We start from the raw sequence: 13,932 nt of genomic DNA, 5'->3' as shown, positions 1-13,932 counted from the left end.
AACCCCCCTGTCCCGACGAGCTCGCGCGCAGAAGCGAACGCATACGCGAGTAGCGCCCGCATATGAAAACGGTGGTCAAACCACACATGTGAGGTATCGCCGCGACCGGTAGAGCGAGAGCAATAATTCTAGCCTTAGACCTCCTTTGTAGTGCAAAATATGCAACCTGTAGAATTTTTTAAACGTCGCCTATGGAGATTTTTGAGGGTAAAAGTTTGACGCCATTCCACGAGCGGGCGCAATTTTCAAGCATGACATGTTGGGTATCAATTTACTTGGCGTAACATTATATTTCACAATATAAAAAAAAATTGGGATAACTTTACTGTTGTTTTATTTTTTTATTCAAAAAAGTGAATTTTTTCCAAAAAAAGTGCGCTTATAAGACCGCTGCGCAAATACGGTGCAAAAAAAAGTATTGCAATGACCGCCATTGTATTCTCTAGGGTGTTAGAAGAAAAACCATATATAATGTTTGGGGGTTCTAAGTAATTTTCTAGCAGAAAAACCTGTTTTAAACATGTAAACACCTAAAATCCAAAACGAGGCTGGTCTTAAAGTGGTTAAAGAGAGATAGCACAGACACCTTTCAAAACTTTAGTCTTCAAGTAATAATTTTAGATGGTTCTAAAAGCTAAGGGTTTTTTTTTACCTTAATGCATTTTCAACTGCTGCTCCCCTCAATCCCCCATCTAAAATACTTACCTAAACCTGATCTCAATTCAGCACTGTGCCCGAGAGTGGCACCTCTCTCCTCTCGTTCATGGAGGAAACAGCAGGAGCCATTGCGGTCAATAAAATCAAGTGAGGAGGGAGCAGGGGGTGGAAATAAATGGCCTTAGGGTTATTTTAAAACTGTAATTAAGAAAAAGCAGCTGCTCGCAGATTTCATTACATCCTTTTTAAACACTACAAACCTTAGGTGTATGATCCATATTCCTCTTCAAGACAGGTGACAAAACCACCCTGGAATTAAACAAAGATACACTTTGTCAAATTAGAATTGTATTCTTACGTCAAGATTACAGTTAACTTTGTCAATAGGAAATATGATAAACACATACTTCAACTGATATGTATGCTTATTTAAACTTCTAGTCTAAACCATACAGAGAGTATGAAATTCCTATTTTTTTTCCTCATCCATTAGGAGGAACAAATGAAGATCTTACCTTTGGGACATCCAGAAGCAGTCCAACTAAGGAATGGAAAACAGCAAACAACTGCCAACAGGTCCAATGTGCCTTGATGGGGAAAAGAGAACTTGAAGTTGTTCTGCCTAAGTCAACCAGAAGTATGGAAGGAAAGTACAAATTTCCTACAAAGGTCATCCGGAGCAAAAATTGAGAAGAAACCCTCACAGTCTGACCCGGAGTCAACAAGGGGAATAAGCTTCTCTCTGGTGCTGGACAGAGGGACCCAAGAACATGTCCTGGTCAAGGGAAGATCAGAACCACCCTAAGGGTGTCAGGGGCCTCAACTTACCTGATCCTATTTGAGTCTAAGAGACATAGGTTTGCTTACACAGAATGGCTGTTAGCTCAGATATACAACAAGGTCACGACTATCATCAAAAGAACCCTAGAGGTTGTGGCTGGGTTGGTTGAGAGCTGAAGTTCAATCTCACAAAGTCACCATTGCAAAATACTGCAAGGAGCATGAGAACTCCCTTTTGAAGGGACAAGGGCTAGAAGCATGATCTCTTCATCAAACATTGGCAAAGCAGAGCAAAGACTTGACAAAACTGAGAACCAGCTCCAATCTCACCTATCTGCAGAAAGGGGCAACAACCCTGGGGTGAATCCCTAAAGAAAATCTTGCTATAAAACCTTGTCAATCCTTGAGCCTTGAAGAGGCAAAGCTTAGAGATGCTCCTGATTCCCCAGATCCAACCATGTGTCAAGAGTCCATGGAGCAATGGTCAGGAGCCTCATCAGGACAGAAGAACATTGCTGGGTCAAAACAGAGCAAAAAAGATCACCATAAGTCCTTCCTCTCTAATCTGCAACAACAGACGGAGAACGGCCTAAATCTGGGTGGGTAGATCTAATGGAGTCATCATAGCTTTCCCTACAACTGCCTGAGGATTCCTGGAGCAGAAAACGAGCATGTTCATTTAGCAGACCCAGGATATTATTGGGTCCACATCTGACATTCTTTGCTTGCAGAGCGGGTCATGAAATGTCCCTAGGTGAAAGGACCTCTACCCTATGTCCAGAATCAACCATTTAGGGAAATCAGACCTAAAGTTGATCAAACCTGAGATAAATACAATGTTTAGGATTAAAACACAAAATTTGCAAGCCAGAACCCAACCTACCCAGGTTGTCACAGCTAGATCTCCTGTTCCTGCTTGATGGTAGACACACATCAACAATGTGAAATCGTCCAACTGGGTCTATATCAGGAGATCTGTCAAGGAGATAATCTAACGATGTAGGTGGAACCATAGTTTGAGGGAACCCCGGTATTCAGAATGGGTGATGAAAATTTTCCACCGATAGGGGCTTCAAAAAGGTGGGAAGAGAAGACTTCTCCATCAGAACTGGGATACTAATTAACCAGGGCAGGGACAATTAGATCCTTAGGGACAGACAATGCAGTCTTGCTCAGCAACTTCAGGAGAAGAGGGAAAAGATGAGACAGTCTGGGAAGAAATTAGTGAAGCGGGGGTGCCTCAGAAAGAGCTGGCCACTGAAACACGAGTCAAATGCAACAGGAAAGAGAAATGTGCCTCCCACACTAAGGGACAAAGGAATGAGAACAAAATATCCTTGAGATTCTGCTGCTAAAGAATAATTCTGGTTAAAACTGCCTAGAAGCAATGAGAAACCTCCAGCACAGATTTCAGAAGATACAACAATAAGCCACATCATGACGACATCTGGACAAACAGGCAGACGTTGTCTAATAGGATCCACACTGACCGTTTTCTTCACAGGTGGTCATCAAATGTCCCACAATAGGGATGCCATGACAAACCACTAGGGCAGGGGTCAGCAACCTTTTTCCACTTAAGGGCAATGTATGTGAATGCATGAAGGGCCACATTCACCTGCTAATAAATAAGGATGGGGGGTACAGAGGTGGCTGTAGACAGGGGGGTGGGGTGGGGGGGGAGTACAGAGGTGGCTTTGGACAGGAGGGGGTACAGAGGTGGCTTTGGATGGGGGGATACAGAGGTGGCTGTGGACGGAGCATACAAGAAAATTCTTGCCCAGGGTCCTAATAATATTAAAGACGGCCCTGAATATTCCTATTGTTCACTCTGTTTAACAATGTCATCTGCAAAAGTGTCTGTGCCACACAATAAAAAAAATGCAGCCACATACCTCATCAAGAGTGCCGCCGGCATCCCTTCCCTCTCATCTGACAATTGCAGAGGGTGGGCCGAGAATGAAGTCAGTCAGGAGGAGAGAGGCCGTGAGCCAACCGAGCAGCACCCCCAACGAGGCACACAGCTGCATTTCCACCATACAATACAGGCACTTTTGCAGATAACACCACCAGACACCCACTTGTCCACGGGCCTGTGAATTAATCAGGGACAATGACAGACCGGAGATTTAGTGGCCAGGTTGGGATGCAAAACATGAGATCTATATGGCACAAGGGATGGAATAAAGTTCAGGTAGTCTGGGAGACACTAAAGGTGCTGAGGTAGGTCTGCTAATTTTTAGGGTAAGACAGAAGGTTAAAGAGGTGATAAGCTGATCGGCCAGAGACAGGCTCATCCATTTAAATTTTTTGTATAGAATTTAATTTTCCCCCGGCCAAACTGTCTGCCATCTACCCTACAGTTTTGGCACTGTTTGCACACACTGGCCGAATTTGCACACATGGTCTGGAATTGTCCAGTGATTCAGGGGTTATGGTTGGTGCAACTTCATGCTCATAACAGGGTCTCCGATCATTTAGCGGGCTTCATAGCCCAGACCTTCGGGGAGGCTAAGGGAGTAAGGGCGAGGTGGGGTTCTTCTTTAAGATGAACTACTGACAGATCCACAGTGGGTGCAGACCACTGTTTAACAAAACTCTTTACAAACAGTAAGAGTTTGAGCTATACACAAATCCACTGGCAGCAAATGTTTATCTTAAAGTAACTTTTTTCTTTTGCACCAGTGCATATACTTTTCTTAGTAAGCGTTCAAGGGATGCCAAGAGCATCACAGAGTGCTCCTAATCCAAGAGAGTAATAACTATCAAATGGGTGCAATGGGAAGGTCTTTGCAGCTGTAGAAAAGAGACAGCATGCTGATCCTCCAGATTTAGAGTATATGAATACGTATAAGAATAATTTTGTCAGGTAGAGGCTGGGATGACTCTGAAAATGGCTACTGCAACCAATCACTCAGAGGCCTCTAGGGTTGCAGGCAGATCAGCTATAAAATCTGCGGGGGGGAGAACTTTTAGAGGATTTGCAGTCTTAACCAGTGAGAATCTGTGTGAGGTGAGGTGGGGTTAAGGTCTTGCTTGAATGTAGTAGAGACCCCAAAGAGAACACCAATGCATAGGTAGCCATACAATTTGCAGTTTAGATAAACATGAGCGAAGATCACCAAAAGCAGCGGTACTGTGCCCTCTCTGTCTAGAAATGTTATGAGCACGTAGCAGTGAGGCAACTAAAAACACTGGGGTATGAGGCAAGTCCCAAAGTAACTGTAGAGGGGCAGCAGAAAAAAACCAATGCAGGAGCAGCAGCGAGGAGATGCTTCCTTGATGCTAAAATGGGACAAAGAGATCATGGAGCATGTGACACACCACCTGACATCTCAGTCCCTCAGGGTTAACTCCTTCCACAGTAGGAATCAGTAGAAAGCATGAAATTTGAAAGAACCTAGCGATCCAAAAAGAGAGTCATCAGAGGCAGGGCAAGTGTTGAGGCAATACCAATGGCTCTGGATCTGGAAAGTGCTCAGCAGCCACCTTGTTACTAGAACAGGGTATGAAATGTGCCTAACGCAGAACTTGACGCCCAAAAGTAAATTCCAGGCTAGCCCCACCATGTTCAGTCCAGAGAGAGCTGGTCACAGCACTCCAAAACTAGGATGAGGATAGCCCACACCTGACAGCTGCAATTGTAGAAACCAGCTCTAACAACATATAGGAAGCTGCATATAACCTGTCGTAACTACTTAAAGAAGCCTATGCCCTGTACTATATGATGAGAAAACTGTAAATATGCTTTAAAACAGTAGAACCTAAACATAATTAGTAAGAGCTTTGTTAGGATGGGACCACCGCCAGAACAGCAGTGGGAAAGGCCCGCTACTTATTAAATGAATATTGGTCTGAAAATATTTAAGATGTACAGTTGTAGTTTATCAAGAGTTATCCAGTCTTCGTACTGGACACCTTCAAGTAAGCGATGTAGCAGAAAAGTTTTGTAAGTCTAAGGGATACCAAACTAGTAACAGTGCTAACAGAAGCTACAAGCTTCAAGTTTTTCTTTCCTTTTTAAGGCAGTATGTTTCACATAGAACTGATTTCAGTTTAAGTTTCTGGAAGTTATGGCAGCTGTCTGTGACTCATTAAGACCAAAATCAACCAGAATGGCTTTGAGAGACTCTTCATCAGGGACAATGTAGGCTGGAACTGTTGGTCAGTCGTGAGCCAGCAAGATCGGATGCAGCAAGACTACTCCCCTTGTGTTTGGGATCCAAAACATTGTACTGCTCCACAGAGGCATAGAAACATAGATAACCAGATAAGGCTTTAAGAACTCATAAGCTGGCTGCTGAAAGCAGGAAATGTTCAAATGTCTGGCAGTGAACATGTCACTGTGGGCAGCAGCAGCAAGGGCGAACTGAAGTGAAACAGCATCTCCTGCAAGAGCCACACTCCACCTAGTGACGCAGCCCAAAACTCCCCATGGAGGCCAATAGAGAAAGGGGGTAAAAATGGAGCTCAAGCATCCTAACAGAAGAAGTAGCTCCCGATGCTTGGCCTACACATAAATAAGTCTTCAGAGACAGGGTCACACCAAAGGTTGTGCCACAGCTCTGGACCCGGCAGCGCTCTGCAGCTAACAGTACACAAAGGTCTGTAAAGTGGCACAAGACTAGCCCAGTACCGGCAATTGTCCAATCCAATGGGGTCCACATACACTGCCTTCAAATTGGTTTCTAGGATAAACTGCTCTGGACAGCTGTGTAAAGAGACTAGCTCAAGCAGCACCTTAAACCAGTACTTAACCCAAAACTAAAAAGGTAATATATTACAGATTACCAATCATTAGATGTGGTGGCTGCATTAGTTATTTTTTAAGGAGTAACACACCTCCTGTATAAGAGTGCGACCACTCTGGAAGAACCAGCAGAGGGGCACCTTTGGACAGCAGCAGTCAGTCTAGGGGGGGGGGGTGTTAGATGCACTAGCAGATTTGCATACACTAACAAGTTGAAGCCAAACTCTAGCTCACACTTAATAGGGAGTTACAGGAACAGTTTTTTCCCTTTTGGGAAAAAAGAATTGGAATCTAAGAACTGGCAAGCTGCAATATAATAAATGTTTGCTTCTAGGTTTAACACCGCTTTAATCCTAAAATAAGATAATTGTTAATACAATGATTACATTTTTCTCAGTAGAAAAAAAAGAACAAATTCTCCCAGGACACCAGACAAAAAAACTGATTCATGTTGAGACTGGAAGAGGTTATATCCGGCTGTTTTTCGTTTGCCAGTGTCCAAATCCTTCTGTGGGCAACAATTGTGTACCAAATTGTCTGGCAATCACATACAGTGACAGAAAAAAGTATTTGACCCCTTGCTGATTTTGTTCGTTTGCCCACTGACAAAGAAATGATCAGTCTATAATTTTAATGATAGGTTTATTTTAAACAGTGAGAGAGATTAACAGCAAAGATATCCAGAAAAAGGCATTTCAAAAAAGTTAAATTGATTTGCATTTTAATGAGTGAAATAAGTATTTGACCCCTTCCCAAAACATGACTTGATGGCAAAACCCTTGTTGGCAATCACAGAGGTCAGATTTTTTTTTGTAGTTGGCCACCATGTTTGCACACATCTCGGGAGGGATTTTGTCCCACTCCTCTTTGCAGATCCTCCTCAAGTCATTAAAGTTTCGAAGCTGACGTTTGGTAACTCGAACCTTCAGCTCCCTCCACATATTTTCTATGGGATTAAAGAGGTTGTAAACCTCTCTGTGGAAGTTATACCTATAGGTAAGCCTAGAATAGGACTAATCTATAGGTACTGTAAATATCTCCTAAACGTGCGCCGTTTAGGAGATGTTTACTGTGTTTTGTGCCGATGAGGACATCGGCGCATGAGCCGTGAAGAAACAGTCCCCTGTGCCATTTCTTCACGAGCGTGTGCTATGACTGGCTGCTCCTGTGCGCATATGACTTCACGCGGCTCCGGCCAGTCAAAACCGGAGTCCGCTCACCCAAGATTTGATGGTACATGGCCCCATTCATCATCTCTGATGCGGTGAATTTGGCCTGCCCCTTAGCAGAAAAAAAACCCCAAAGCATAATGTTTCCACCTCCATGTTTGACGGTGGGGGCGGTGTTCTTGGGGTCATAGGCAGCATTCCTCCTCCTCTAAACACGTTGAGTTGATGATAAGAGCTCAATTTTGGTCTCATCTGACCACAGCACTTTCACTCGGTTCTCGTTCTGCTCTGAATCATTCAGAAGTTCATTAGCAAATGTCAGACAGGCTGGTACATGTGCTTTCTTGAGCAGGGGGACCTTGTGGGCGCTGCAGGATTTCGGTCCTTCACGGTGTAGTGTGTTACCAATAGTTCTCTTGAGATCCTTGACAAGATTCTCCAGAGTAGTTCTGGGCTGATTCCTCACAGTTCTCATAAACATAACTCCACAAGGTGGAATCTTGCATGGAGCCCCAGACCAAGGAAGATTGACAGATATTTTGGGTTTCTTCCATTTGTGAATAATTGCACCAACTGTTGTCACCCTCTCACCAAGTTGCTTGGCGATGGTCTTGTAGCCCATTCCAGCCTTGTGTAGATCTACAATCTTGTTCCTGACATCCTTGGACAGCTCTTTGGTCTTGGCCATGGTGGAGAGATTGGAACCTGGATTGATTGATTGCTTCTGTGGACAGGTGTCTTTTATACAGGTGACAAACTGAGATAGGGAGTGCTAGTAATCTAAGCTCGTTGCCTGTATAGAAAACACCTGGGAGCCAGAAATCTTGCTGATTGATAGGGGATCAAATACTTATTTCGCTCATTAAAATGCAAATCAATTTATAACTTTTTTGAAATGCGTTTTTCTGGATTTTTTTGTTATTCTGTCTCACATTGCTAAAATATACATACCATTAGGCCTAATGTACACTGCTGTTTAGGGCTACAACTAACGATTATTTTCATAATCGATTAGTTGGCCGATTATTGTTTCGATTAATCGGTTAATAACCTAAAATGAAAGTGTGGTATATAATTTTGTGTAAAGTTTAAAAAAAAGGCAATTTATTCTTAAATCTCTCTATGCAGTGGTAAATATAAATAACTAACTATATGGTTAGGGAGCAAAATCTCTAATCCACTCTGAGAATAACAGACAGAAGAGATATACTGTATATACTATTAGGAGAGATATACTGTATATACTATTAGGAGAGATATACTGTATATACTATTAGAAGAGACATATATACTGTACATACTATTAAAGGGTGAATCTGGTAAACATCATCAGACCCAGAGATCAAATATTTTTTATTTAAAAAACAAAACAATTTCTTCCTTAAAAAAAAAGTCTTTCTAAAGAATGTTCATTCGATTTTCTAATTGTTAGTGGGGTCAAATCGACGTTCATTTTTAACCACAGTGACGGGAAAATTTGTAAATAGAAAACTTCTTGGTCAAAGGAATTTTCAGACAGTGTATGTGGTTTTCGTTCATAAATTACATTCGTATTAAAGACAGAATGTTAAAAACAAGTAAAAATTTCAAACAACATTCTTTCATTCAGCGAATGTACAAAGATTTTTCATATGAATATTCTCATCTGAAAATTGATCCATGTGGCCAGCATAAGGCTCGGTACACACCTATGAAGTTTGCTTTTGATCTGTTTCTGCAGTGCTTTTTGCTGTGCATCTTGATTTTTTGCGCACGTGATTTTGCTGAGATTTGCGTCTTTGCAATTTTTTTGGCCAATTTGTTGCTGGGCAGATTAAAAAACACAAATTGCTGCAAGCTTCTCCATTGAAGTATATTGAACCAAAAAAGCACAATTTTGCATTAAAAAAAAGTCCCTGACCCTTTCCACATACATAGCGGCTGAAAAAAGCATAGATGTAAACGTGTCCCATAGGAAACTATGTAAATGAACTGTAGTGTGTTTCTGCAAAAAGCACCAAAAAACACATAGATGTGAACCAGGTCTAAAGATGTTTAGTAACATAATGGGGTTAAAAAACTAAAATTAGCCCTTTATAGTACCAAAAAAGCAGATAATCACTACTGTAAGGTGTTCATTTTTTTACTGTAGAACTGTGAAAGTAATATTTACAGTAGCGATTATTTACTCTTTTTGTACTATAAAGGGCTCATTTTAGTTGTTTTTAACCCCGTTATGTTACTGACCGATTAATCAATTATGAAAATAATAATCGATTAATTTCATAATCGATTAGTTGTCAATTAATCGATTAGTTGTTTCACCCTACTTCTGCTGGTAAACGGACGTTCAGAGGCAGCTGGATGCTTTTTTCAGCTGCCCCTGAACTCATCCAATGTTATCTTATGTGTACATGTACACAGGTTTGTTTAATGTCATTTTTAGGCGGTTGCGTTTAGAGGCTTTTCTTTGAGTTCAGACGCCAAAGTTTCCGACGTTTCAGATGCTAAATGCAGCTAAACGCGGTACCAGTGTTTAGCCGCGTTTCGTTTACAGGCATTTTTCATTGTTGCCTATTTTGAAAAAAAAAAAACAAATAAATAAATCCAAATTTTTTTCAAACGCTTCTAAATGCAAACGCAGCATGTAAACGTGGCAAAATGGACGTTTTAAACGTGGGTTTTTATTTGTCAAGTTAAATCGTTCAGGAGAGGTTGTAAAAACGTCCCGTGTACATTAAGCATAAAAATGATAGACTGATTATTTCTTTGTCAGTGGGCTAACGTACAAAATCATCAGGGATCAAATACTTTTTTCCCCCACTGTATACCTCAATGGACAAGAAAAACTGTATTTATGTAACCTACCTGCTAACCAATTATGAGCTAGCTTAGGGGGCATAGGTTTCTAAAAATGCCAAGGACAGTGGCAGTGTGCACAAACTCTAAATTGGCATAACTACTGGTGGCCTCAGCACAGCGCTCCAAAAATCCATGAGAGAAAAGACAAATGCAAGAGGTTACATAAAAAAATCTGCTTTAATATAAATTGGTAAGCTAATTTGTATTAGAAGTAAATTTATTGTTTAAAATAAACTGGTTACAAACCGGGTGACTTAAAGTGAAAAAATGAATAGAGGTTATTGTAAAAAAAATATCATATGTAAAAACAATCAACACATCCAGTGATTTTGGCAGCCGAGATCCCTACCACTTCCTAGCTCTTCTAGAGGCCTGTCCAACCAATAGAAAAACCTGGGAATAGGTAGGGACTATAACATCAACTGCAACAGAAATAACCAGCGGTAGTTGATCTAGAGAAAATCTGATTGCCTCGTGGAGAATTAGGAAGGAATTTTCTTTACCCACTGACGCAAATTGGATCATGCGTCTTTTTTTGCCTTCCTCTGGATCAACTGTGGGTATAGTATGGTGTATATGGGATTTTTCTCTTTGTGTGTGTTTTTTTATTAGCTAAACTAGAAGGACTAGTGTCTTTTTTCAGCCTAACTATTTAACCTCAAATGTCTATACTAATGTATCTACAAATAGCTTTTCCACAAGCTTCACTGAAAGCATTCTCTGCCTAGGCATTTTTCATCATATGTGTTGCATTACCCAGGTTTGTAACATTTACTTTAAAAATCTTACCAGCAGAGGCAGCAATGTCACACTGATACATTAATATGACTTACCTAACATCTCTACATATGATTATAGGCGTTTTCTTTAGATTGCTGGGTTCATCAACTTCAGTTAAATCTGGTGACCATACGACAAACTGTACATTAATATCGAGGATGATTTGACAAAATGGTACAAGATATATCACAGAAAAAGTACAAACCTTTCAATGCATCTTGTGGGTTAACAGAACCAGAATCTTTTCCAGTACAGTTTGTGTTCACTTCCTAAAAAAAAAAAATGTAAAATAAAAAGGTTTCGAACGCCAACAGTCTATAAATAACTGCATAAAGCTTCTAAAGCAAGGTTTTGGGAATATCTAGAAAAAACAAAAAGCTTAGTACATAGGAGCTGGGTGCTAGCAGGTATCCAGCATATGTGCCAAAATACACATGACCCATCCATCAATGTGAAATGAAGGCAACGTATCTCAGTAAACATCTTGCTCAACAGGCACTGCTCATAAGGAATGCACAGGGAGGCTTTTGATTATATAAAAGGCATTCTCCACTTAAAGCAAGTGCAAGACACCACTTAATACAGTCACGGATTATTTACAAATCATGAAACCCATTTTAAATGCAGCGTCTGTACATACCTAAATTCGGCTTGATATCAGTCTCCTATAATTTCCTGTACAGTAGCATGCAGATTGAATGTAGAAGAGCAAACACTGGGATCCAAAATAATCTACTGCACGCAAATGTGCTGCTAGTGACCATGCCCACATAAGTGTAGCACACACCCTAAAAGAGCCGTAAGTAGAATGGGATCCCCCACCCTGTACATCCAGGCACACCGCATCTTCACAGCACACTTGAGTCAAAGAACAGTCCAGTGCTTTGTTTTTTATTTTATTGAGGGGAATAAACATGGATAGGGATAGGTGTATTGTGGGATGCCCACTTAAAGCAGAAGAACTCTTCAGGAACACAAATATATACACTCGGTATATACACTTCTCCTCTGCCTCCTGCACACAGCTTGACTGAAGAACTACAACTCCCAGGACCAGCTTGTACACAAAATGATCTGACAATAGGCTTAGTCAGATTAAAGCAAAAGCCCTTTACGGGCAGGGACTGCGGGCCCTTTGTGTTGCAAAGTCCTCCTCCTGTGGCTACTGATGCCAGCATCAGCTCTTCAGACACTGCCAGCCCACCTGGCTGTAGCTGCCCCTTTCACTAGCCCTCCACAGTCCTCCCAGACTGACTCTGCATCCATCCCAGACAGCTCTCTCCTGACTGTAACACTAACCAGCCCATCTGGCTGTCTTCCTTCCTGGAGATTTGCCCGGCAGTGTTCTCCTGCTGTCCTTCTCCCATGCCTCCGGTCAGGACACCTATGTGTCGTGAAGAGGGTCCCTTCTGCACCCAGGCCTGAGGTCACCCCCCTTCAGATTAGTGGGCACCCTCAAGGGCCACCAACAACCCAACATGCCATCTGCAGCTTTCACCCAGACTCCACTGACCCAGAGTTTTTTAGGAAGCCTGCCCCTTGCCAAACCATATGTTGGGGATTGGTCAGGGCCCTCATGAATACTCCATGCAGCTCCTCCTAACCTCCACTCCCATCCTTCTAGAATATTCTCCAAGTTTCTAGAAGTAGAGGGAGGTCTCAGAGTTGCTGCCTGCAAGTCATCCAGCCCTCCCTGAGTCACTCAAACTCTGACCCAGAAAAACACAGGTTTGGCTGCCAGCCATGCCTGAACAATTTACCTACTATAACAAAAATCCTACTCTAGCACAGAGGGTGCTACACTAGCAAAAAGCAGAGCGAGTAGTAGGATGAATCCAACACTATGCTGTTGTATCATGGGTGGAGAGGAGGAGGGGGGCCAAAAACTACCGCACAGATTGCTGCAGCGATCGGATGTGAAAGTGGGAGCGGGTACCTGTCAAAAGCAGCTCCCCCCAAAAAGTGACAAAAGTGGCAGTGAGGGGGGGGTGCAAACAAGCAAAACTTCCACTTTTGGGTGAAGTTCCACTTTAATGTCTAGGGAAGCACAAAAAGCTTTTTCACATATCCGATCCTCCACTCCCGCAGACTTCCTGAAGGCTGTAAGACCGGCTTTACTCTTGTACTGCTCTGACTGGCTGCTGGGACCAGGGAAAAAATAAGCCTTTAAACGGCTGTGGACTTCACTCCCAAGACACCAGCACTCTCATATGCTTACCCAGATCTAGAGTTGCAGGCTATCTTGATTTGCTCTAAGGCTCCCTCCATGTTGGAAGACCAGTCCTGCAGCTTCTTCTCCCCTATGCTCTGGTGGTTACAGTTCCTCTGGAATCCTTTAGTCCAATGCAGAGTGCCCAGCTCTGCACTGAACATGAGGATGCTGAGGATTTTTCCTCTGCCCATTCTACTTCAGAAAATATGTTTATTAGTCTCTGAGATATTTGGCTCACTGCCGATCAATCTTCCCCATGACTTCAGAAACCACATGAGAAGCTTAACAGCTTTTAACCCTTCTGTACTGTGTTCAAAACTAAAGTTTCATCTAAAATTGTGCTTTCACAACCATGTCTTGATAGCCTTAATTTCTTAAGGATAAGAATTAGTGGGCAAGAATTAGTCCATCCATTGTTTGGAGATCAATAAAAAAACAAATATACTTTTGGACCAAAGGGTTTAGCCAGTAAAAAAAAAAGTCTGACCTCCTCAATTCTCCATGGGGTACTATGTACCCCATACTCATTCACATGGGTGGGCCACTATCTGGAGACCCCCTTGGTAAAGGGGGCTTCCAGGTCCCAATAAATCACCCCCTGCACCCACACAACTGCTGGGTCAGGGTTGTGGGGAAGAGGCCCTTGTCCCCCCAAGTTGAGGGCATGTGGACTGGTAGGATTAAGGAGGGGGGGCAATGGTCCCCACGTTTCCTGGCCTGCCAAGCTGCATGCTCAGATAAGG

The 13,932-nt window shown here is 42.4% G+C and overlaps 1 protein-coding gene across 1 annotated transcript in view; it reads right to left on the bottom strand.

Annotated features, from left to right (window-relative positions):
- Positions 1 to 13,932, bottom strand: part of SYCP2L (synaptonemal complex protein 2 like) — a 256,224-nt gene that overhangs the window by 151,469 nt on the left and 90,823 nt on the right. Inside the window, exons 17-19 of the mRNA XM_073632795.1 lie at positions 11,183 to 11,246; positions 11,031 to 11,097; positions 918 to 966 (exon numbers count right to left, since the gene is read on the bottom strand). Of these exons, the coding sequence (XP_073488896.1) occupies positions 918 to 966; positions 11,031 to 11,097; positions 11,183 to 11,246 (180 nt within the window). The remainder of the gene's footprint in view (positions 1 to 917; positions 967 to 11,030; positions 11,098 to 11,182; positions 11,247 to 13,932) is intronic.

This window comes from Aquarana catesbeiana, linkage group LG05 (assembly GCF_042186555.1).
Source record: "Aquarana catesbeiana isolate 2022-GZ linkage group LG05, ASM4218655v1, whole genome shotgun sequence".
In the NCBI taxonomy this organism is placed as follows: Eukaryota; Metazoa; Chordata; class Amphibia; order Anura; family Ranidae; genus Aquarana; species Aquarana catesbeiana.
Note: the sequence above shows the minus strand (reverse complement) of the source record. Positions and strands in the feature narration are given on the sequence as shown.